General features: G+C 40.9%; 1 protein-coding gene and 1 long non-coding RNA gene across 2 annotated transcripts in view; one reads left to right on the top strand and one right to left on the bottom strand.

Annotated features, from left to right (window-relative positions):
• Positions 1–6,186, top strand: part of LOC138988880 (uncharacterized) — a 69,783-nt gene extending 63,597 nt beyond the window's left edge. The window contains exon 4 of the long non-coding RNA XR_011465106.1: positions 5,343–6,186. This is a non-coding gene — a long non-coding RNA (uncharacterized lncRNA). The remainder of the gene's footprint in view (positions 1–5,342) is intronic.
• LPL (lipoprotein lipase) overlaps positions 1–21,295 on the bottom strand; it is a 30,470-nt gene extending 9,175 nt beyond the window's left edge. The window contains exons 1-5 of the mRNA XM_005902303.2: positions 21,019–21,295; positions 14,782–14,951; positions 3,645–3,824; positions 1,666–1,777; positions 455–688 (exon numbers count right to left, since the gene is read on the bottom strand). Coding sequence (XP_005902365.2) covers positions 455–688; positions 1,666–1,777; positions 3,645–3,824; positions 14,782–14,951; positions 21,019–21,106 — 784 coding nt within the window. The 5' untranslated portion in view covers positions 21,107–21,295. The remainder of the gene's footprint in view (positions 1–454; positions 689–1,665; positions 1,778–3,644; positions 3,825–14,781; positions 14,952–21,018) is intronic.
• Between the last annotated feature and the right edge of the window lie 1,834 nt (positions 21,296–23,129).

Genomic DNA, 23,129 nt, shown 5'->3' on the forward strand with positions numbered 1-23,129 from the left:
GAATATTTATTGTTCGGGAATGGTGATTTGTACATCTCTTTAAAAGGCTGGCAAAAGAAATTTGGACTAATTGACATGTCCTTTACTTTTAGTAGAATTAAAAATAACTCTACTGGTTTTGCACTGTATTCAAAGTTTAATGTGTAGCAAGACAATACTTTTTCAAAGGCAAGGCAGTTTTCTTGCCATCTCACTGTTTGTTTGTTTTTCCCTTTTATTACTGCAAGTGCAGTACTCAGTGCAGCTTACAATATAATACAAGATGAAATGTCTATCTGACCCCAGGAAGTATTGAGGCTCCAAGGTGAGCATGCTAAAATGTGACAGACTTCTTCAAAAACACATCTTGGCTAGATGTATATTCAAACTATGTACTTGAGGAGAATGGTAGGGCACTTGGTCAGTAAGAGTTAAGACAACAACTACATTTAGTTAACTTCTGAATTATATTTACCTCCAAGGCCTCTCTCTGCAATCACACGGAGAGCTTCCCCAATGTTACATCCTGGTTGGAAAGTGCCTCCGTTAGGGTAAATGTCCACATGCCCTACTGGTTTCTGGATTCCGATACTTCGACCTGGTGACCCCCTGGTGAATGTGTGTAAAACGTCTACAAATTCCGCATCATCAGGAGAAAGGCGACTTGGAGCTTCTGCATACTCGAAGTTAGGTCCAGCTGGATCTAAGCCTTAGAGGGAAAACAAAAAGTCCTCAAAGATTTTTATTTATTTATATATTTGGCTGCATGAGGTCTTAGTTGTGCATGTGGGATTTTTCTTTTTATCACATGGGAACTTTCCTTTGGGCTGCATGAATTCTCTAGTTGACGTATGTGGGCTTAGTTGCTCCACCACACGTGGGATCTTAGCTCCCCAAGGAGAGATGGAACCTGTGTTCCCTTCATGTGAGGTGAATTCTTAACCACTAGACCACCAGGGAAGTCACTCAGAGATTTTTAAATTCCCATTAGTTTTAGTCTCCATCAGTATCATCTTAGCATTCCATTGCTCATCATTTGAATGTAACTGGCAGTTACAGATTGTTATCAGCTCCAATTCTGTATTGACTGAGTTTTAAATTACTGAGATTCATAAGAGAAGGCTTATCTCTTCTTCAAATAAAATTTGAATTTTTCAAACTAATCATTAAATAACAATTTTCACACAGGATGACTTGATTCCCTTTTGTAAATTATTTCTGTGCCTGGTTAGAAGGCTTGTAAATAGTGTTGGGCTCTTTCTTCCTCTCTACACAGGCCAAACTATCTATTGCCATTGGCCTGGATGACAGGTCTCCTTTTTCCAAATGGCCTCTGGTGCGGGTCCTTTTTCTTTCTCTCCAGTATTGATGTGAGAGGTGACAGATATGTGTGCATACACTATCATTGCACAGAGCAAAGGTTTGTTTCTGAGATGCCACTGGGCGTTCTGTGTTTAACTCTGCATCGTTTCTCTTCTTCTGCCAGTAGATGGTGAGCCCATGAGAGCAAGGGTCTGAATTTTATTTTATTCCAGAAAAAGAGCCTTCCCATGTGATAATCAAATGGCCAGGCATACCCAGGAGGGTAACACACATATGCTTGTTTGACAAGCATCCTGATTCTCTTTCAGAGCAACAGGCAATGCAGTTCTTTTATTTTAAAAGAAAATGGCACTGCTTTCTTACCGGTTATCCTGTTGACCTTCTTATTGGTCAGACTTCCTGCAATACCAGCAGCATGGGCCCCAAGGCTGTATCCCAAGAGATGCACATTGCCCAGGGGATAGTTAAATTCATCCTTTGGAAGACGAACAGAAAAAGGAGTTTTATAGTTCTTTGCAAAATATCAATGCTAAAAGAAATAAAAGTTGAATAGTGTTTCAAATAAATAAATATCATTTTCAAAATAGGGGCAATACTGAAACCTAACTCTATTTATTTTAATTTCTTGTTATAGGTAAGAGGAACATAGACTATATTGTTGAGATTTTCTCTTTCCTTACTAATATTTAAATTAGAGTTTTCCAAATGTCTGAAATAGAAATGTATGGAAACATGAATTTCCATACATCTGAAAATATATGTATAAGTGTATATTTATATATTGGAGTAAGAAATGGCAACCCACTCCAGTATTCTTGCCCAGAACATTCCATGGGCCGAGGAGCCTGGCAGGCTACAGTCCATGGGGTTACAAAGAGTTGGACATGATTAAGCGACTGAGCACCATATTTATATATGGTATTTATATATATATATGAGATTCCCTGGTGGCTCAGATGGTAAAGTGTCTGCCTGCAATGTGGGAGACCTGGGTTCGATCCCTGGGTGGGGAAGATCCTCTGGAGAAGGAAATGGCAACCCACTCCAGTACTCTTGCCCAGAACATTCCCTGGGCAGAGAAGCCTGGCAGGCTACAGTCCATGGGGTTACAAAGAGTTGGACATGACTAAGCAACTGAGCACCATATTTATATATAGGTATTTTTATATATATATAGACATACACATACAGATATATATTTAACTCATCACTTTCTACTCAAATACCCTGTGTTACTTTATTATTTAAGGTTACTCAAGCAATGACTTAAAATCAGAAACTATTACAAAGGATGGGACACATATGGGCCAGCCTCCTCATTCAACAGATGAGAAGTCTGAGTTCCAGGAATGTGATCTGATTTGCCCAAGTTCACTCTCCTGGTTAGCAAAAGAGTCAAGAAAAGAACTTTTATCTTTTAATGATCGATTCAATAAACAGAGCTTATTTTTAAGTACCTGGCTTAAATAATGGCCTGTGAGAGTATTATCTTCATTTCAACCCCAAGATACTTTCCAAAGGTAATTTTCAAAGGATGACCTCAGAGAGTCAGAGTGAATAAAGCTCCTGATCCTCAGCTACTTCATATCCTACACACTTTTCCTGCCATTTTTTTCCCCTAGCTCATCTCCTTCACTCCTCCAACTCTCAACAAAAATCCAGATCTTTAATCCACACTAAGAAATAAGTAATATTAAAATTTTCATCAAAGATTGATATTCTAACAGGTCAAAGCCTGGATAAAATTTCCATGTGCCAGCCAACTGGTAGGGAAGGATTTGGCTGAACATGACATCTTTCCTCTGCCCTGAAATAACAAGCTTTTGTCTGTTCTGCCCACTTAGTTCTTGGTCTCAGCAAATCTATTCACCATGAAAATATCAAAGGACAGTGCAGGGCAGAACTATGCTTTATGGGTTTTATAGCTTTATCATTTTTATCATAATGCTACTTTTAGCTGAAAAAAATAATGACTATGCTTATTCTGAAGATATGAGTTGACCCAAAAAATATCTATGTCTAAATGTATAAGAATAAAGGGCTTCCCTGGTGGCCCAGATGGTAAAGAATCTGCCTACAATGTGGGATACCCAGATTCGATGCCTGAGTCGGGAAGATCCCCTGGAGGAAGGCATGGCAACCCACTCCAGTATTCTTGCCTGGAGAATCCCATGGACAGAGGAGCCTGGCAGGCTGCAGTCCATAGGATCACAAAGAGTCAGACACGACTGAGTGACTGACACTTTCTCTTTTTTACCACAAAGGAACAAAAACCGGTCGTTAGTTCAGCTCTAGCCAACTGGTCTGTTTTGGATATACAAGGCTCCTTCCCCCAGTCTTACCGCCATCCAGTTCATAAACTTGGCCACATCCTGTCCCACCAGCTTGGTGTACCCTGCAGACACTGGATAATGCTGCTGGGCCCGTGACAGCCAGTCCACCACGATGACGTTGGAGTCCGGTTCCCTCTTGTACAAGGCAGCCACGAGTTTTGGCACCCAACTCTCATACATTCCTGTCACCTGAAGAGGATGATACAAGCATCCTTAAAATGCCCACCTAAAACTTGTTGTATTAATAGATACATATGTCAACCCCATACATTAAATGGGGGGGGAAAATCCATAGGAAGCCCATGGCTCATCAGTAAAACTTCAATAATTTATAGTATTGAAAGGAAAGATCAACCTGAATAAGTTAAAATTTACAGTAGAATGATGGACTATTTTAAAAGAAATTTAGTTTAAATACTTTCAAATGGGTTAATAAATATTTCCCAACAGAAATATTTTGGGGAATGTGAGTACCTTTTATTCTTTTTTTTCATTTTCTTTTTTAAATTTTTAATTAGAGGATAACTACTTTACAATATTATGTTGGCTTCTACCATACACCAACATGAATCAGTCGTAGGTAAATATAGGTCCCCCTGCTTTGAACCCTCCCACCTCTCTCCCCATCACACTGCTCTAGGTTGTCACAGAGCACTGGCTTTGGGTTCCTCGTGTCATACATCAAACTCTCACTGGCTATCTGTTCTACATATGGTAATGTATATGTTTAAATGCTTTTCTCTCAAATCATCCCACCCTCTCATTTCCCCACTGTGTCCAAAAGTTTCTTCTTGCTGTCTGTGTTGCCTTTGCTGCCCTGCAAGTAGGATTGTCATCATTGCTGTCTTTCTAGATTCCATACCTTTATTCTTATAAAGGGTTATTTACATACAAAATTTGATGTGATAGTGAAGAAAAATAGTTTTAAACATACTATTCTAACAGAAGATAATTTTATTTAGCAATCTCTTAATACATTAGAAAATTATTAGTTTCAGCTCAGACTTGTTCACCATCCTTTCAAATTCTTGATTATCAGAGTGCAAATTAATGAGGTTTAATTATCAAATTTCCAAAATTATGAGATTGGTCTTGTTTTGGAGATAAGCAAACTGCCATCTGTAATTCTTTACTTCTTGTTGATAAAGGCCCCCAAATTCAAAGTGAAAAGATTTATGCCATCAAAGAGGAGACCCTGAACATCTTGGCAAATATGCTTATTTTTAAATAATCGAACACATTAAAAAAAACATAGATGACAAAATTCCATGCCATCCCGCCAGGAGCCTATACATAGCAACAACCTGTTTTAAATCTACCCACCCCTAATACAACCTGAGAGCTGATCATACCGTAGCCCTAGTAAAGGTTGTGACTCAGCAGACAAAGAAGATTCTGAAATAAATGTCTTAGGCTGCTTTTAAGGGGAAATCTGTAAAACCTGTATTCTTCTTAGAGTAAACGCCAATAGAAAAAAATAAGACTCTTGAATTCCCAAACCAAGGGACTTTGTTTGAAACTTTGATCTTAGATGGTGGGTCCTTTCAGATCTGCTTCCTTTATTATTTGTATTTGTATTTGTTTTCTTTTTAAAAATTTATTTATTTTGTAATTGGAAGATAATTGCTTCTTAATATTGTGTTGTTTTCTGCAATATATCAACATTAATCAGCCATATAATTCCATTCCGTTTAATCTATTTTGTAGGATAAAACATTAAAACATGAACTCTCGATTCACGCCTGACACTAACAAAGTGGACAAATTTTCACCACATTGCTGTGCTTTGTGGAAGGAAAAAGCAAGCCTGGGACTCAGGAGATGTTGGTTCCAATCCAAGTTCTTCCCCTAATTACGTCTATGAACACAGGCACTGTTTTAACCTTACCAGGGCACCTATGAAACAAAGGGATCAGATGATCTGGAAGTTACTCTCCACTCCTAAATGTCTTCTTGTGACCACTTTGGTTCCCAATCTACTTGCAGTGATACAATGTCCGCTCTATAAGCTATATGGAAACAGTGACAGACTTTATTTTCTTGGGCTCCAAAATCACTGCAGATGGTGACTGCAGCCATGAAATTAAAAGATACTTGCTCCTTGGAGGAAAAGCTATGACCGACATAGACAGCATATTAAAAAGCAGAGACATTACTTTGATGACAAAGGTCTGTCTAGTCAAAGCTATGGTTTTTCCAGTAGTCATGTATGGATGTGAGAGTTGGACTATAAAAAAGATGAGCACCGAAGAATTGATGCTTTTGAACTGTGGTGTTGGAGAAGACTCTTGAGAGTCCCTTGGACTGCAAGGAGATCCAACCAGTCCATCCTAAAGGAAATCAGTCCTTAATATTCATTGGAAGGACTGATGCTGAAGGTAAAACTACAATACTTTCGCTACCCAATGAGAAGAATTGACTCATTGGAAAAGACCCGGATGACAGGAAAGATTGAAGTCAGGAGGAGTAGGGGCTGACAGAGATGGTTGGATGGCATCACTGACTTGAAGGACATGAGTTTGAACAAGCTCTGGGAGTTGGTGGTGGACAGGGAAACGTGGCATGCTGCAGTCCATGGGATCATAGAATCAGACATGATTGAGTGACTGAACTGAACTGATAAGCTATCTCAAGCACAAAGAGAAAGCAAAGCCAAAAAAGCACAAAGGTGATGTGAGATCACTAGGAACATGTTGGAATCTTCTATGAACACATCTCTGTGTGGCTGCTTTCAGTCAGGGTGCAAAGCCTGAGTCTTTGGAAGAAGCAGATGCAATGCCCGCCCAGCATAAAACCCTAAAGAATTGGTCCTGCTCCATCTTTCTCCTCTCTTGGAAGTTGAAGGGTAACCACCATTTGCAGCTGCCTTTCCAGAGAGGATGATGTCATTTCTCCAGAACACAATGCTAATCACTCCTCCTTTTAGCCGGTGGTGAGGAGCGCCAACATCACAATGAGAACCCTGTACTTAAACACAAGCAGGTGGCCAAGCTCCAGGACATCTGTGGCTGCACTGCCTCCTGGGAAGTGTCCTGGGCACCCTGCATGCTAAGCATTCCCTTGGGTTTCTCATGACAAAGCTGCAGAACCTCCTCACTTAGTACCATACCCTTAAATGGCTGAGAAGCTTACCTCAGATAAGGCAGGAAAATCTTATTTTCTCTCACCCCCTATTATAAATTTTTTCTGTACTATCAGTGCTTCTGAGTTGGGCAATCTGTCAAAGGGCAAGGAACTCAACCTACCCCTACAGCGACTAATACTTCAGCGACTGATAATTTTAGTAACTGCCTAACAATCTTATCCTTTCTTTTTAAAATTTAACATAAGACTCTTCTATAAGTGAAGTGAAGTGAAGTGATGTGAAGTGAAATTGCTCAGTCGTGTCCGACTCTTTGCAACCCCGTGGACTGTAGCCCACCAGGCTCCTCCGTCCATGGGATTCTCCAGGCAAGAATACTATAGTGGGTTGCCATTTCCTTCTCCAGGGGATCTTCCCAACCCAGGGATCGAATCCAGGTCTCCCGCATTGCAGGCAGACGCTTTAACCTCTGAGCCACCAAGGAACCCCCAACCCCCAACAAAAATATCAATAACCTCAGATATGCAGATGACACCACCCTTATGGCAGAAAGCAAAGAGGAACTAAAGAGCCTCTTGATGAAGGTGAAAGAGAAGAGTGAAAAAGCTGGCTTAAACTCAACATTCAAAAAACAAAGATTATGGCATCCAGTCCGATCACTTTGTGGCAAATAGATGGGGAAACAATGGCAAACTATTTTCTTGGGCTCAAAAATCACCGCAGATGGCGACTGTAGCCATGAAATTAAAAGACACTTGTTCCTTGGAAGAAAAGCTATGATCAACCTAGAAGCATATTAAAAAGCAGAGCCATTACTTGGCCAACAAAGGTCTGTCTAGTCAAAGCTACAGTTTTTCCAGAAGTCATGTATGAATGTGAGAGTTGGGCTATAAAGAAGGTTGAGTGCTGAAGAACTGATGTTTTTGAACTGTGGTGTTGGGGAAGACACTTGAGAGTCCCTTGGACTGAAAGGAGATCCAACCAATCAATCCTAAAGGAAATCAGTCCTGAATATTCATTGGAAGGACTGATGCTGAAGCTGAAGCTCCAATACTTTGGCCACCTGATGTGAAGACAAAGACCACTCATTAGAAAAGACCCTGATGTTGTGAAAGATTGAAGGCAGGAAAAGAAGGGGACGACAGAGAATGAGATGATTGGATGGTACCACCGACTTGATGGACATGAGTTTGAGCAATCTCTGGGAGATATTGAAGGACAGGTAAGCCTGTCATGCTACAATCCATGCGGTCACAAAGAGTCAGACATGACTGAGTGACTGAACAGTAACAACAACCCAACAAAGGACTGGAAGACAAGGACTCACCTTCTTCAGTTCCAAAAAGGTAATATTTCCTAGCTTTTTTCCTTCTCAGTTTCCTTAAACCAGTACTAATTTTTAATAGCTTTGATTCACAGGCACAAACGGAGAAGGCAATGGCACCCCACTCCAGTACTCTTGCCTGGAAAATCCCATGGAAAGAGGAGCCTGGTGGGCTGCAGTCCATGGGGTCGCTAAAGAGTCAGACATGACTGAGAGACTTCACTTTCACTTTTCACTTTCATGCATTGGAGAGGGAAATGGCAACCCACTCCAGTGTTCTTGCCTGGAGAATCCCAGGGACGGGGGAGCCTGGTGGGCTGCAGTCTATGGGGTAGCACAGAGTTGGACACGACTGAAGCGACTTAGCAGCAGCAGCAGCACAGGCACACAGCTGCACTTGAAGTCTCCCTTGCTACCTGCACCCAGTGGTCCCACTGAAGAAACCAGGTTGTTCACTGAAATGCCTAGATGAGTTGTTGCACAGAACACCTAGTTCTGCACAACGAAACTCAGTCCCACAGCCAGTGGCCCAGCCTCTGAGCCCAGGCACTCAGAAATGTCAGGACACACGTGAAGAATGTAAGTGGTCTTATTAAGCAGTGGGGTTAATGATAGAAATTACCACTATCTACTGATACTGGGTGAGTCACGTCATCTTAGTGTGAGGAGGAAATATTTTTCAAAAATTCCTAAATTACAAAATTCTCTCAGGGACAAGTTGAGATACCTGAGATATTTAATTTATTTCTGTCATATGAATGTTAAGCTTAAACTTTTTTGAAAAGTATTAAAAGCTAAGTTCTAAATATAGCCAAAATGTGTCTAAAATAACCAAAGATTATATCTTCCAATATAAACCTCTTAAAATGTAAAAAAATCTGTCAGAAATTTGAAAATGCAACTTTATCATAAGATATATAATATACTACCTGAACTCTAGCAAATAGAAGTGTTTTGTTAAGATAAATATCCCTGTGAAATCCATTAGTTGTTTCCTTCATCTTTATAAAAGTAATAGCAATTGTCCTACACTGTCAATAACAAAGGCACTTAAGTTATGTAGGAAAAAAAATCAGGAGTACAAATAGCAACCATTAGCTGATTCATCTCATTGAAGTTAAGTATCTATTACCACATTCACAAACTCTGGACATAATGGAAAGATAATATTTCTTTAAGCATCAATTTTATCTAAGTTCTTTTTAATGAGCTATAAAAATCTGTTCATTAAGGATTGAAAATATTGGAAACAAACTAGTTAAGTAAGAACTATACCATATAAAGGGACTAGCTGGTATATTTAAAGAGAACTATATTTTTCATATTCTTGAAAAGTAAGTATAAGCAGTTTTCACCTTTGCTAATCATCTTGCATGACAGTTCCCTGGCTAGTCCTCTTTCATCTCTAGAAAAGCTCCCTAAAGTTTACAGTTGGAGAATATTGGGAGAGGAGGGACGTCCAGTCTAAATTCATTTTTTTTAACAGATAGTAAACTGAGGCCCAGTGGTGAGAAGTGGCTGGATCCAGTCACAGAGCTAGAGGATGGCAAAGCAGAACACTAACAGTCTCTTCCCTCCACCCCAGCCCTCTCCTCACTCTCACAGGTCATCTTCCTTAGGAAAGGACTTGGGTGATGCGCCGGATGAATCAGGATCACGCCAAGTCTCCACTGGTTCCTCTAACCCACACTCTGCTCTATACTTGAGCAAAGGCTAGGGGAATGGCCAGTTTGAGGTCACAGCTAGGCACCATGGTAAACTGAAGGCTAGCACTGTCAGAGGAAGTTCCCATGAACTCGTGGCTTTTCTTATATACTTTAAAAAAATTTATTTTTAATTGAAAGATAATTGCTTTACAGTATTGTGTTGATTTCTGCCAAACATTAACATGCATCAGCCATAGGTATATCTATGCTCCCTCCCTCTGGAACCTCCATCCCACCTCCCTCCCTATCCTACCCCTCTAGGTTGTTATAGAGCCTAGCGTGAGTTCCCTGAGTCATACAGCAAATTCCCATTGTCTATCTATTTTACATACGGTGATGTATGTTTCCATGTACTCTCTCCATACATCCCACCCTCTTCTTCCTCTCTCACCCAGGTGCATAAGTGTGTTCTCTATGTCTGTATCTCCATTGTTGCCCTGCAAATAATTTTATCAGTACCAGCGTTCTAGATTCCATATATATGCATTTTTATCTTTCTGACTTACTTCACTCTGTATAGTAGGCAACTTGTGGCTTTAGATTCCTCAATCCCCACCTGAGCCAGAACTGTTTTTATTCCAGTTTAAAGCAAAGGCATCACTGTTCCCATCACGGGCTCTCAACAAGCCTGTTAGAAGGCTTAGTTCATGCCAGTCTACTCCTTCCTAAAGAGCTTTCCTTACCGTCCAGCCATGGATCACCACAAAGGTTTTGCTGCTGTGGTTGAAGTGACAGTTAGCCACAGATTCGGTCACTCCAGGAATGAGGTGGCAAGTGTCCTCAGCTGTGTCTTCAGGAGTCCTGAGAGCAAATTTACTTTCAATGTCTCTAAAATCTTTTCCTCCTGTAATCCCTGAAAAGGAAAAATTGGATAGGAGGTTAATTAGAGGGTGGTTTGTTTTATTTGCTGGACTAGTGTGTTTTAGATTCACAAGCAAATACCAGTAATGCTATTTTTGTTTCTAAAGTAAAAAAAAAAAAAAATAAGTGGATTGCAAGAGAATGGCTGATCCTCCAGTGGTACTCAAAGTGGACAGTGCTCCAGTGCTCAGTTGTATCTGACACTTTGCAGAGGATAAGATAGTTGAATGGCATCACCAACTCAATGGACATGAGTCTGACCAAACTCCAAGAGATAGTGAAGCACAGAGAAGCCTGGCATGCTGTAGCTCTTGGGGTCACAGAGAGTCAGACAGAGTGACTGAACAACAAAAACGAACAACAACAAAGCTTGTTTGAGGGAAGACTGTTTCCTTTTCACTAGCATTATTTTTAAAATTTTAACAAGAAGAAAAGTTGGAAGCATGGGAACATTTTGTATGGAATTATTCCTCCCCACATGGCAAGATACATCAGTTCAAAATTGCTTTAGTGATTTGTTCAGAAATATCTGTGCTATGTATGAATTATGATTAATTCTTTTTCCCCAATGTTTCTTTCCTCACTTATGTCTTCACAGACTTCCACACAAAGCTGACGCTTAAAATACTACAGCAGAGGTGGTTATGGAAAGAATACACTCTTCATTATTAAGCCCGACTGAGTCAGAGAGAAAGAAAACTTTGGCCTATTTTTTGAGTCTCTGGACAATACTTCTAAATGTTGATGAATCTTCACAGGGTATTTGTAGGAAGTACACACTATATCACAGTAAACATTTTAAGTACATTTTAAGTAAATTGTATTGCAATTTACTTTTGATTTTGCCCAAGAAGTTCTTCTATTGTTAGAAACTGCCTTAGAAAATTTCAAACTAGGTTAGTTTCACCCACATCACTCTGTATCAAATAATTAATGTTTCCCTTCTTAACAGTCTTATTTTAACATGTTCGATCAGCAAGCTTTTTAAAGCAGAAATAACCTGAACAGTCTGGCAGACAGATCTCACCCACCACCTGGTTGCCAAACTGATATTTGCTTATTGCTCTGCATAACTCCAGAGGATAACAGTCACTTTTAGTCTCTTTTTTTCTAGAATTATGCAACATGGAGGCCTAGAGTTGCTGGTGGTTTTGAAATGACTAAGAATATTCTTTGAAATTATTAAGGCAGGATTTGTATATTTCTATGAAAAATAAAAGTCTATTAAATCTCTAACTCTTGTACCAGATTGTCATATGGATCACTCAGAGCTCCAATTTCCCACAACCATCATTTCTATGGGCTATATAGCTTGTAAAGAAATTTAGAAGAAAATTCATACATTTGTAAGAAAATTTGTATTTGAAAACTTCTGTTTTCTTTTTTTCATTTTTTTTTTTTTAAGTTACAGAAAACATAATGAAGGCTTTGACAAGAAAACAGTACCCCTCTATATGCTATGTGATGTTTTCAATTCTTTGTCTATTCTGCATATGAAATTATAGATGCTGCTGGTGTTTAATCAGTCTTTCCCTCTCCTTGGTGTTCTGACACATACCAAAGGTATTTCCACATACCTGGTTGTTTGTAATCCCTTAAGGATGTCTTGGCATTCTAAAGATGAGTGTGGTTTCCCAATTTCTACCAGCCCTCATACAACTGACTTAGGCCAGGAAGAGTTAGGGAGAAGGATGGACCCTGACTGTGGGTCAACAGTGTGTTTAGTCATCGTAATATATACACTGGGGATTGCTCCTGGCTGGCTGATGAACTGATTTGACTCAGCTGCTACTAAGGAAATTACTGTTTCTTATACATGGAAATGATAGTAGAAGGACCTTTCACTAGATCCCTTAAGTAAAGCCACCTTAGAATAGTGTGTGTTACAGAGGCAGTTGTCTAACGTTTAATCCTTTATAAGGGCTGAATTCGACTCATCATATTAGTAACATCACACCATCAGATGTGTCCTCATCAAGCACTAAGGAGAGATTTGGGGGCATCAGGTAAGTTACAAGTCAATGCATTTCTTGACTATATAATCTTTATCTCTAAAGTCCTAAATAAGTAACAAAAAATCAAAGTGTGTCAACAAAGGCTAGGAGTTACCTTAACATAGATAATAACTCACAGAGATGAAATTAGGTCAAGTCAAAACCCTTTAAAGGTATACTTATAGAAGGTACATTGTAGAAGGAGCATTGAGCATCCCAGCAAAGTGACTCTAAAGGTAGTTCACAGTTATCAGATAAATAAGATTAACATGTATGTGAAGACATGAGGTATATGAGCTCAGTTATAATGCCATTCTCTTAAAGTTTTTACTTCTTTCCTTTCTCTGTTTGTTTTCCTCTCTGACACACACAAACATACACTCCTAAAGAACTTCATCAGTAATTCATCCCTTCTCTGAGGCTGATGGTCATAGTTATTGACTCAGCTTCTATAGAATGCTGACCCCAAAAAAAGGTTTGGGAAAAAAATCAGTGTTGTTATCTGACTGAATTGATTGGAGTTTTCAGACATTCCAATGTAGACAAGGCACTTGCTTATCTAACAAGCAGATTTACTTTCCAAAGCTAAGTTCTAAATATAGCCAAAATGTGTCTAAAATAACCAAAGATTATATCTTCCAATATAAACCTCTTAAAATGTAAAAAAATCTGTCAGAAATTTGAAAATGCAACTTTATCATAAGATATATAATATACTACCTGAACTCTAGCAAATAGAAGTGTTTTGTTAAGATAAATATCCCTGTGAAATCCATTAGTTGTTTCCTTCATCTTTATAAAAGTAATAGCAATTGTCCTACACTGTCAATAACAAAGGCACTTAAGTTATGTAGGAAAAAAATCAGAGTACAAATAGCAACCATTAGCTGATTCATCTCATTGAAGTTAAGTATCTATTACCACATTCACAAACTCTGGACATAATGGAAAGATAATATTTCTTTAAGCATCAATTTTATCTAAGTTCTTTTTAATGAGCTATAAAAATCTGTTCATTAAGGATTGAAAATATTGGAAACAAACTAGTTAAGTAAGAACTATACCATATAAAGGGACTAGCTGGTATATTTAAAGAGAACTATATTTTCATATTCTTGAAAAGTAAGTATAAGCAGTTTTCACCTTTGCTAATCATCTTGCATGACAGTTCCTGGCTAGTCCTCTTTCATCTCTAGAAAAGCTCCTAAAGTTTACAGTTGGAGAATATTGGGAGAGGAGGGACGTCCAGTCTAAATTCATTTTTTTTAACAGATAGTAAACTGAGGCCCAGTGGTGAGAAGTGGCTGGATCCAGTCACAGAGCTAGAGGATGGCAAAGCAGAACACTAACAGTCTCTTCCCTCCACCCCAGCCCTCTCCTCACTCTCACAGGTCATCTTCCTTAGGAAAGGACTTGGGTGATGCGCCGGATGAATCAGGATCACGCCAAGTCTCCACTGGTTCCTCTAACCCACACTCTGCTCTGTACTTGAGCAAAGGCTAGGGGAATGGCCAGTTTGAGGTCACAGCTAGGCACCATGGTAAACTGAAGGCTAGCACTGTCCAGAGGAAGTTCCCATGAACTCGTGGCTTTTCTTATATACTTTAAAAAAATTTATTTTTAATTGAAAGATAATTGCTTTACAGTATTGTGTTGATTTCTGCCAAACATTAACATGCATCAGCCATAGGTATATCTATGCTCCCTCCCTCTGGAACCTCCATCCCACCTCCCTCCCTATCCTACCCCTCTAGGTTGTTATAGAGCCTAGCGTGAGTTCCCTGAGTCATACAGCAAATTCCCATTGTCTATCTATTTTACATACGGTGATGTATGTTTCCATGTACTCTCTCCATACATCCCACCCTCTTCTTCCTCTCTCACCCAGGTGCATAAGTGTGTTCTCTATGTCTGTATCTCCATTGTTGCCCTGCAAATAATTTTATCAGTACCAGCGTTCTAGATTCCATATATATGCATTTTTATCTTTCTGACTTACTTCACTCTGTATAGTAGGCAACTTGTGGCTTTAGATTCCTCAATCCCCACCTGAGCCAGAACTGTTTTTATTCCAGTTTAAAGCAAAGGCATCACTGGGTTCCCATCACGGGGCTCTCAACAAGCCTGTTAGAAGGCTTAGTTCATGCCAGTCTACTCCTTCCTAAAGAGCTTTCCTTACCGTCCAGCCATGGATCACCACAAAGGTTTTGCTGCTGTGGTTGAAGTGACAGTTAGCCACAGATTCGGTCACTCCAGGAATGAGGTGGCAAGTGTCCTCAGCTGTGTCTTCAGGAGTCCTGAGAGCAAATTTACTTTCAATGTCTCTAAAATCTTTTCCTCCTGTAATCCCTGAAAAGGAAAAATTGGATAGGAGGTTAATTAGAGGGTGGTTTGTTTTATTTGCTGGACTAGTGTGTTTTAGATTCACAAGCAAATACCAGTAATGCTATTTTTGTTTCTAAAGTAAAAAAAAAAAAAAATAAGTGGATTGCAAGAGAATGGCTGATCCTCCAGTGGTACTCAAAGTGGACAGTGCTCCAGTGCTCAGTTGTATCTGACACTTTGCAGAGGATAAGATAGTTGAATGGCATCACCAACTCAATGGACATGAGTCTGACCAAACTCCAAGAGATAGTGAAGCACAGAGAAGCCTGGCATGCTGTAGCTCTTGGGGTCACAGAGAGTCAGACAGAGTGACTGAACAACAAAAACGAACAACAACAAAGCTTGTTTGAGGGAAGACTGTTTCCTTTTCACTAGCATTATTTTTAAAATTTTAACAAGAAGAAAAGTTGGAAGCATGGGAACATTTTGTATGGAATTATTCCTCCCCACATGGCAAGATACATCAGTTCAAAATTGCTTTAGTGATTTGTTCAGAAATATCTGTGCTATGTATGAATTATGATTAATTCTTTCCCCCAATGTTTCTTTCCTCACTTATGTCTTCACAGACTTCCACACAAAGCTGACGCTTAAAATACTACAGCAGAGGTGGTTATGGAAAGAATACACTCTTCATTATTAAGCCCCGACTGAGTCAGGAGAGAAAGAAAACTTTGGCCTATTTTTGAGTCTCTGGACAATACTTCTAAATGTTGATGAATCTTCACAGGGTATTTGTAGGAAGTACACACTATATCACAGTAAACATTTTAAGTACATTTTAAGTAAATTGTATTGCAATTTACTTTTGATTTTGCCCAAGAAGTTCTTCTATTGTTAGAAACTGCCTTAGAAAATTTCAAACTAGGTTAGTTTCACCCACATCACTCTGTATCAAATAATTAATGTTTCCCTTCTTAACAGTCTTATTTTAACATGTTCGATCAGCAAGCTTTTTAAAGCAGAAATAACCTGAACAGTCTGGCAGACAGATCTCACCCACCACCTGGTTGCCAAACTGATATTTAAGCTTATTGCTCTGCATAACTCCAGAGGATAACAGTCACTTTTAGTCTCTTTTTTTCTAGAATTATGCAACATGGAGGCCTAGAGTTGCTGGTGGTTTTGAAATGACTAAGAATATTCTTTGAAATTATTAAGGCAGGATTTGTATATTTCTATGAAAAATAAAAGTCTATTAAATCTCTAACTCTTGTACCAGATTGTCATATGGATCACTCAGAGCTCCAATTTCCCACAACCATCATTTCTATGGGCTATATAGCTTGTAAAGAAATTTAGAAGAAAATTCATACATTTGTAAGAAAATTTGTATTTGAAAACTTCTGTTTCTCTTTTCATGGATTTTTTTTTTTAAGTTACAGAAAACATAATGAAGGCTTTGACAAGAAAACAGTACCCCTCTATATGCTATGTGATGTTTTCAATTCTTTGTCTATTCTGCATATGAAATTATAGATGCTGCTGGTGTTTAATCAGTCTTTCCCTCTCCTTGGTGTTCTGACACATACCAAAGGTATTTCCACATACCTGGTTGTTTGTAATCCCTTAAGGATGTCTTGGCATTCTAAAGATGAGTGTGGTTTCCCAATTTCTACCAGCCCTCATACAACTGACTTAGGCCAGGAAGAGTTAGGGAGAAGGATGGACCCTGACTGTGGGTCAACAGTGTGTTTAGTCATCGTAATATATACACTGGGGATTGCTCCTGGCTGGCTGATGAACTGATTTGACTCAGCTGCTACTAAGGAAATTACTGTTTCTTATACATGGAAATGATAGTAGAAGGACCTTTCACTAGATCCCCTTAGAAGTAAAGCCACCTTAGAATAGTGTGTGTTACAGAGGCAGTTGTCTAACGTTTAATCCTTTATAAGGGCTGAATTCGACTCATCATATTAGTAACATCACACCATCAGATGTGTCCTCATCAAGCACTAAGGAGAGATTTGGGGGCATCAGGTAAGTTACAAGTCAATGCATTTCTTGACTATATAATCTTTATCTCTAAAGTCCTAAATAAGTAACAAAAAATCAAAGTGTGTCAACAAAGGCTAGGAGTTACCTTAACATAGATAATAACTCACAGAGATGAAATTAGGTCAAGTCAAAACCCTTTAAAGGTATACTTATAGAAGGTACATTGTAGAAGGAGCATTGAGCATCCCAGCAAAGTGACTCTAAAGGTAGTTCACAGTTATCAGATAAATAAGATTAACATGTATGTGAAGACATGAGGTATATGAGCTCAGTTATAATGCCATTCTCTTAAAGTTTTTACTTCTTTCCTTTCTCTGTTTGTTTTTCCTCTCTGACACACACAAACATACACTCCTAAAGAACTTCATCAGTAATTCATCCCTTCTCTGAGGCTGATGGTCATAGTTATTGACTCAGCTTCTATAGAATGCTGACCCCCCCAAAAAAAGGTTTGGGGAAAAAATCAGTGTTGTTATCTGACTGAATTGATTGGAGTTTTCAGACATTCCAATGTAGACAAGGCACTTGCTTATCTAACAAGCAGATTTACTTTCCAATTTTATAGGAAAAAACGTTTGCAAAAATAGCAGCTGTAAACTCTACAGCCTAATTTCTCCTGAAATAAAGCAAGAGAGGAGGGTTGAGCTAAAAATACATCGTCAGAAAGAAAGTGAACATTTCCTACTGCCAAATCTTCCCTGGTGCCTGACTCCCACCTTTCCATACATTAATCAATCATGCTCTTGCTGAGCTCTGCTTCATTTGAAGGTGCTATGTGCTATTTTGCTGTCATCACTCATGTTTAACTCAGATATTAGCCTAGAAATTCACTATGGCCAGTCAAACAGACTTGTAGCTACTGAGCTCTTCAAATTTCCTAAAGAAGGCCTTGCAGAGATTGTGGTGGCTCTAAGAAAAACGGAGAAGGCAATGGCACCCCACTCCAGTACTTTTGCCTGGAAAATCCCATGAACAGAGGAGGCTGGTAGGCTGCAGTCCATGGGGTCACTAAAGAGTCAGACACGACTGAGCAACTTCACTTTCACTTTTCACTTTCATGCATTGGAGAAGGAAATGGCAACCCACTCCAGTGTTCTTGCCTGGAGAATCCCAGGGATGGGGGAACCTGGTGGGCTGCTGTCTAGGGAGTCACACAGAGTCGGACATGACTGAAGCAACTTAGCAGCAGCAGCAGCAGCAAGAAAAAAAAGAGCCTGAGGGCAGTGCCCATATCCTCATATTTTTCTTAGAAATTGAAGTATAAATTGAAGTAGAAATTGAGAAGTATAGTCAGAGCCCAGAGGTGGTAGTACTTACCATTCCCTCCTCACACTTGTTCCTTTCTACTCTGAATGTCTTACTGCTGCTGCTGCTGCTAAGTCGCTTCAGTCATGTCCAACTCTGTGCGACCCAATGGATGGCAGCCCACCAGGCTTCCCTGTCCCTGGGATTCTCCAGGCAAGAACACTGGAGTGGGTTGCCATTTCCTTCTCCAATGCATGAAAGTGAAAAGTGAAAGTGAAGTCGCTCAGTCGTGTCCGACTCTTCGAGACCCCATGGACTGTAGCCTACCAGGCTCCTCTGTCCATGGATTTTCCAGCCAAGAGTACTGGAGTGGGGTGCCATTGCCTTCTCCGGAATGTCTTACATTCCTACCTAAATTAGTTTGGAGGAGAAAGAGGGCAGAGAGTTGCTGTGATAAGCATAATATAAAGAGGGGATGGGGGTTAGATTTAGAGTGGGAAGGAAGGATGTGAGGGGGATTAATTTCAAGTCCATTTCCAAATGATTCCTCCCTTACAAAGCATTTATAGCTAGGAAAGACATAGATTGATTAAATTGATTAAATCCAATTTAATTCCTTAATCACTTGTGTCTATTTGCATCGAAGAGTAATTAAGGAATTCAAGGAATTCCTTAATTAAGGAATTCAAGGAATTAAAAGGTCTAAGAGGATTTTGAGTCTGGTCTAAATTCCTCATTTTAGGGCTGAGGAAGCAAAATCCAGAGAGGTGACACTGACTAGCCCAGTAATTTAGGGTCCTGAATCTCTCAGGGAGTCTGACAAATACTTTAAAACTGTGAATGACACTTATTTGTGTGTGTTTTTGGTCTAAGTAACATTATCCCGTGATGTACTTTCTGAAACAAGAATTTGGAGTTTGTTGCACCCATTTTCTCAGATAGTGTAAAACACTATCTAGGGGCACATGCTACCTCGTAAGATGTTTGCCTGTGTGTCTGGTCAGCCGCTCTAGTCCTGTAGGACTCTGTGGGACCCCACGGACCCTAGCTGCTGGATTCCACCATCCATGGGATTTTCCCGGCAAGAATACCAGGCTGGGTTGCCATGCCCTCCTCCAGGGAATTTTCCCGACCCAGGGATCAAACCCATGTCTCCTGAGTCTCCTTTCTCCTAATGCTGGGATAGACTGAAGGCAGTAGGAGAAGGGAACAACAGAGGATGAAGTGGTTGGATGGCATCACCAACTCCACGGACATGAGTATAAGCAAACTCCAGGAGATGGTGAAGGACAGGGAAGCCTGGTGTGCTGCAGCCCATGGGGTTGCAAAGAGTCAGACATGACTTAGCGACTGAACAACAACAAATTGAACCTCCAGTGTTCTCAAACTGATCAGACAGAAAAGATAATTTTTTTATCAGCTTTCCTTTTTTTTAACCTATCAAAAATGCTATTTCATATACAGCAGAAACTAACACAACATGGTAAAGCAATTTTACTCCAACTTAAATAAATTAAAAAATGTTATTTCACAACTCTGTGCTGAAATAGCAAAGTCAGAGACAAACTTAGCAGCAAAGTCAAACTTCACTATAAAATGAGCCGCTGCAGGACGTGCTGCCTGAAAGCACATCCAGGAGACACGCCCTGACTGCAATTCCACCAAAGAGAAAAGAAAACGTTGCCTCTTTTTATGACTTGCTTCAGCTGCCTTTTTAGTTCTGCTGTGTGTTAGCTGAACCAAGGCTCAAGTTACACAGGCTGCCTCTATCGTGGGCAGGTCTCAGGCTGGCCGCTCTTCTTCCCTGCAATAAACTCACATCTGGCCTGGACGCCTTAACCCTGGTGAGCGGTGACTGGGATTCCGCCAGTGGCCTCCCCGAGGCGCCCAAGAAGCCCCAAGAGCTCGGACCGCACCACGGGGCAGGGCGCCCGAGTCGGGCTCAGCTCCGAGAACAGTCCGAGGACAGTAAGGGTAGCCAAGCGCAAACCTGGCAATCTCCAAGTCAGCGGTCAGATTGCTGGTCGCTCTGCCACGTTTTTTACGGCGGGGGTGGGGGTGAGGGGAACGGTGGTCAACCCTTCACCAGGTTTGCTGGCGGCTAAGTAAATCCGAGGGTACAAGAGTGGAAGCTGGACAGCTTCCCCGGCGCCCCAGTGCGTGCAGGACCCCGCGTGCCCAGGACTTCGCGCTCCGCGTCCTCTCCTCCACGTCCCTCCACGTGGAGAGGAGGGGTGTCCAGAGTTGGGGTCAGTGCCTCCCTCCGCTCCCCCACAGGCCGGCTTCTCCAGGAGAAGGGGCCACTTTCTACTCGCGCTCTCACTGGCTGGGGCTGAGCTGCGACCAAGGCCAACCCAGGGTCACCTTGGCCCCCTTCATTTCATTCCAGGGCCCCTGCAAGAGGAGAGGTTAAAGCAGGTCACCGCTGGCAGAGCCCTTCCTCCCTCCTCCCTGGCCCCGCCCCTCACACTCTACCGGACCTACCCGGCTCCTTTCCTTGTAGAGCCCAGGCTCCAGGGAACTCAGCCCCAGCCGGAGTAGAGAGGACTGCGCGGGAAAGAGAGAAAGGGGTACTGGAAGCCGCCCCAGAGAGATCGGAGGAAAAATTTCTTCCGTGCTCCTTCTAGATCCCACCCCCGCGACCCTTTCTGAGGCAAGCGCTCGGGCTAGGAGAGTCCTCGGTGCGCATCGCAACCCCTTCCTACTTTCTTTCCTTCTCATCCTCACAACGTGTGCAAATGGCCACTGAGCCTATTCTGCAAGTGGGGAGTCTGCGCGCACTTACTGTCTGCGGCGACCAGCCCTCCGCGGGAGACGGTCAGACTCTGCAGGCACACGCTCAGAGCCAGCAGAAGTAGGGCCTTGCTCTCCATCTCGGGGGATGTCCCTCTGTAGGAGATGCAGGGCACCAGGCGCGAGCGCGGACAGAACAGTAGACCCGCTGAACCCAAGGCGGCGCAGGCTGGAGCAGCGGTCTGGCACAGAGCAAGTCACCCTTTAAAGGGGAGGGTGGGGAGCTAGAAGCGGCAGGTTTCCTCGGAGGAGGAGGAGGTGGGGGAGGAGAAAATGAGTCCGACACTGTTTCCACTCCACGGCTGCTTATGTGATTGGAAATATGCAAATGAACCTCATCACCTATTGGCTATAAAATCTTAAGTTGGGGGGAGGGTACTAAATTCACTTTCAAATATTTGAGCAAACTGTAATGAGATTCAACTCTGCCAGGGAGAAGAAGGGGAAAGGGCAGAAGGAAAATTTTTACTTTCTCTAGGAGGGCAATTTGCTTTTCCTAAGGGGTCTGGCTCTTCTGGGTCCCCTACACAAACACCAAACAAAGGTTTTTATGGCTTTATGTGAAATACTCTGTAATTATCTGTTTTCTAAGAAAGGGAAGTTAAGTTGTTAAACTACATTTGGGCAATACCCAACTTCTTTTGGTGGCTCCTGTTTGTAACTTGCAGTGTCTGTTTTGTTTTTTGTTCCCCCACTCCCCCGCCAATTCTCCTGGACAATGTCAATCTAAGGACCCACGGACACACATTTTTCTGCAGCTTGAACTTGCACAGTCTGGTGTTATAACTTTGGTAATATGGATTGGCTTATGTAGTTGAGAAAAGCCCTCTTGCTCTAGTTTCTAATTTTTGCCTTATGCAAATTATACTCAATCCTCAAACTCATCAAGAAATGCAAAGTAACATTTTATCCTCAGAGGCAGAATGTTGAGGTCAGACAGCCTGAAAGTGTATTGTTATGCTAAGTGAAAGAAGCCAGTCACAGAAGACGCACATCCTATTATTTCCTTTGCATAAAATATCCACTAATAGGCAAACCTTAGGGACAGAGAGTAGATTAATGATTGCCTGGTGCTGGGGACTAGGGGAGGCAGGAAAATGGAGATGATTTTGGAGGGGATGGTGATAAAAATGTTCAAAAATTACATTATGGTGATGGTTGTACAACTGAATAAATACGCTAAAAACACGGACTTATGCACTTTAAATGGGAGAGCTTTATGGTACATAAATTATATTTTAAATAAAGCTATTAAAATGATGTGTTCAGGTATGCAAGTAAAATAACACGAATAATGAAATCACTTTGGATGTTGTATTTTCTTTGACAAAATGCTCAGAATACTTTCAAATGTCTTTTTAAATGTAAAAAATTTGAATTAGCCAGGAGTGACAATTAACTCTATACACTCCAGTTTACATCTGAGAAATGGGTTCATAACCCAAACTCTTCAATTCACTGTCTATACTGGATTATTTCTCTGAATACTTCTAATGCTTCCTTCTACTCATCCCTCCTTCTTCCATCCCCCTCTCTCACAGACACACAAACACAATCTACATTTATATGTTAGACAGATGAAGCCCATACAATTTAAATTAGGCTCACAGTTTAAGCTTTTCTCAAAAACAAAATACTTGATAGTGCTCAAATAATTCAAAGTCTGTTATTCTATGGAATAGAGTTCTATCTTTAAGTGTTAAATGTGTGCTGTGCTTAATCGTGTCCGACTCTTTGAGACCCCATGGACTATAGTCCACCAGGCTCCTCTATCCATGGGATTTTTCAGGCATGATTACTGGAGTGGGTTGCCATTCCCTTCTCCAGGGAATCTTCCCCATCCAGGGGTTGAACCCAAGTCTCCTGGGTCTCCAGCATTGGCAGGGGGATTCTTTATCACTGAGCTGCCTGCGAAGCCTCAAGGTGTTAAATGCCACAGCACAATTTGTCTTTTATTACAATTATTAAAAAAGTATTGTGCACATTCATTCTATCCTACAGAACATGTAAAGGAATTAAATTCCTATAAGAGCTTTAGAAGTAGCCAAACAGATCAAGCAGTGGATGAACAACTATGACATGGCAGTCTTCTAAAAATTCTAT

Source organism: Bos mutus, chromosome 8 (assembly GCF_027580195.1).
Source record: "Bos mutus isolate GX-2022 chromosome 8, NWIPB_WYAK_1.1, whole genome shotgun sequence".
Taxonomy (NCBI): Eukaryota; Metazoa; Chordata; class Mammalia; order Artiodactyla; family Bovidae; genus Bos; species Bos mutus.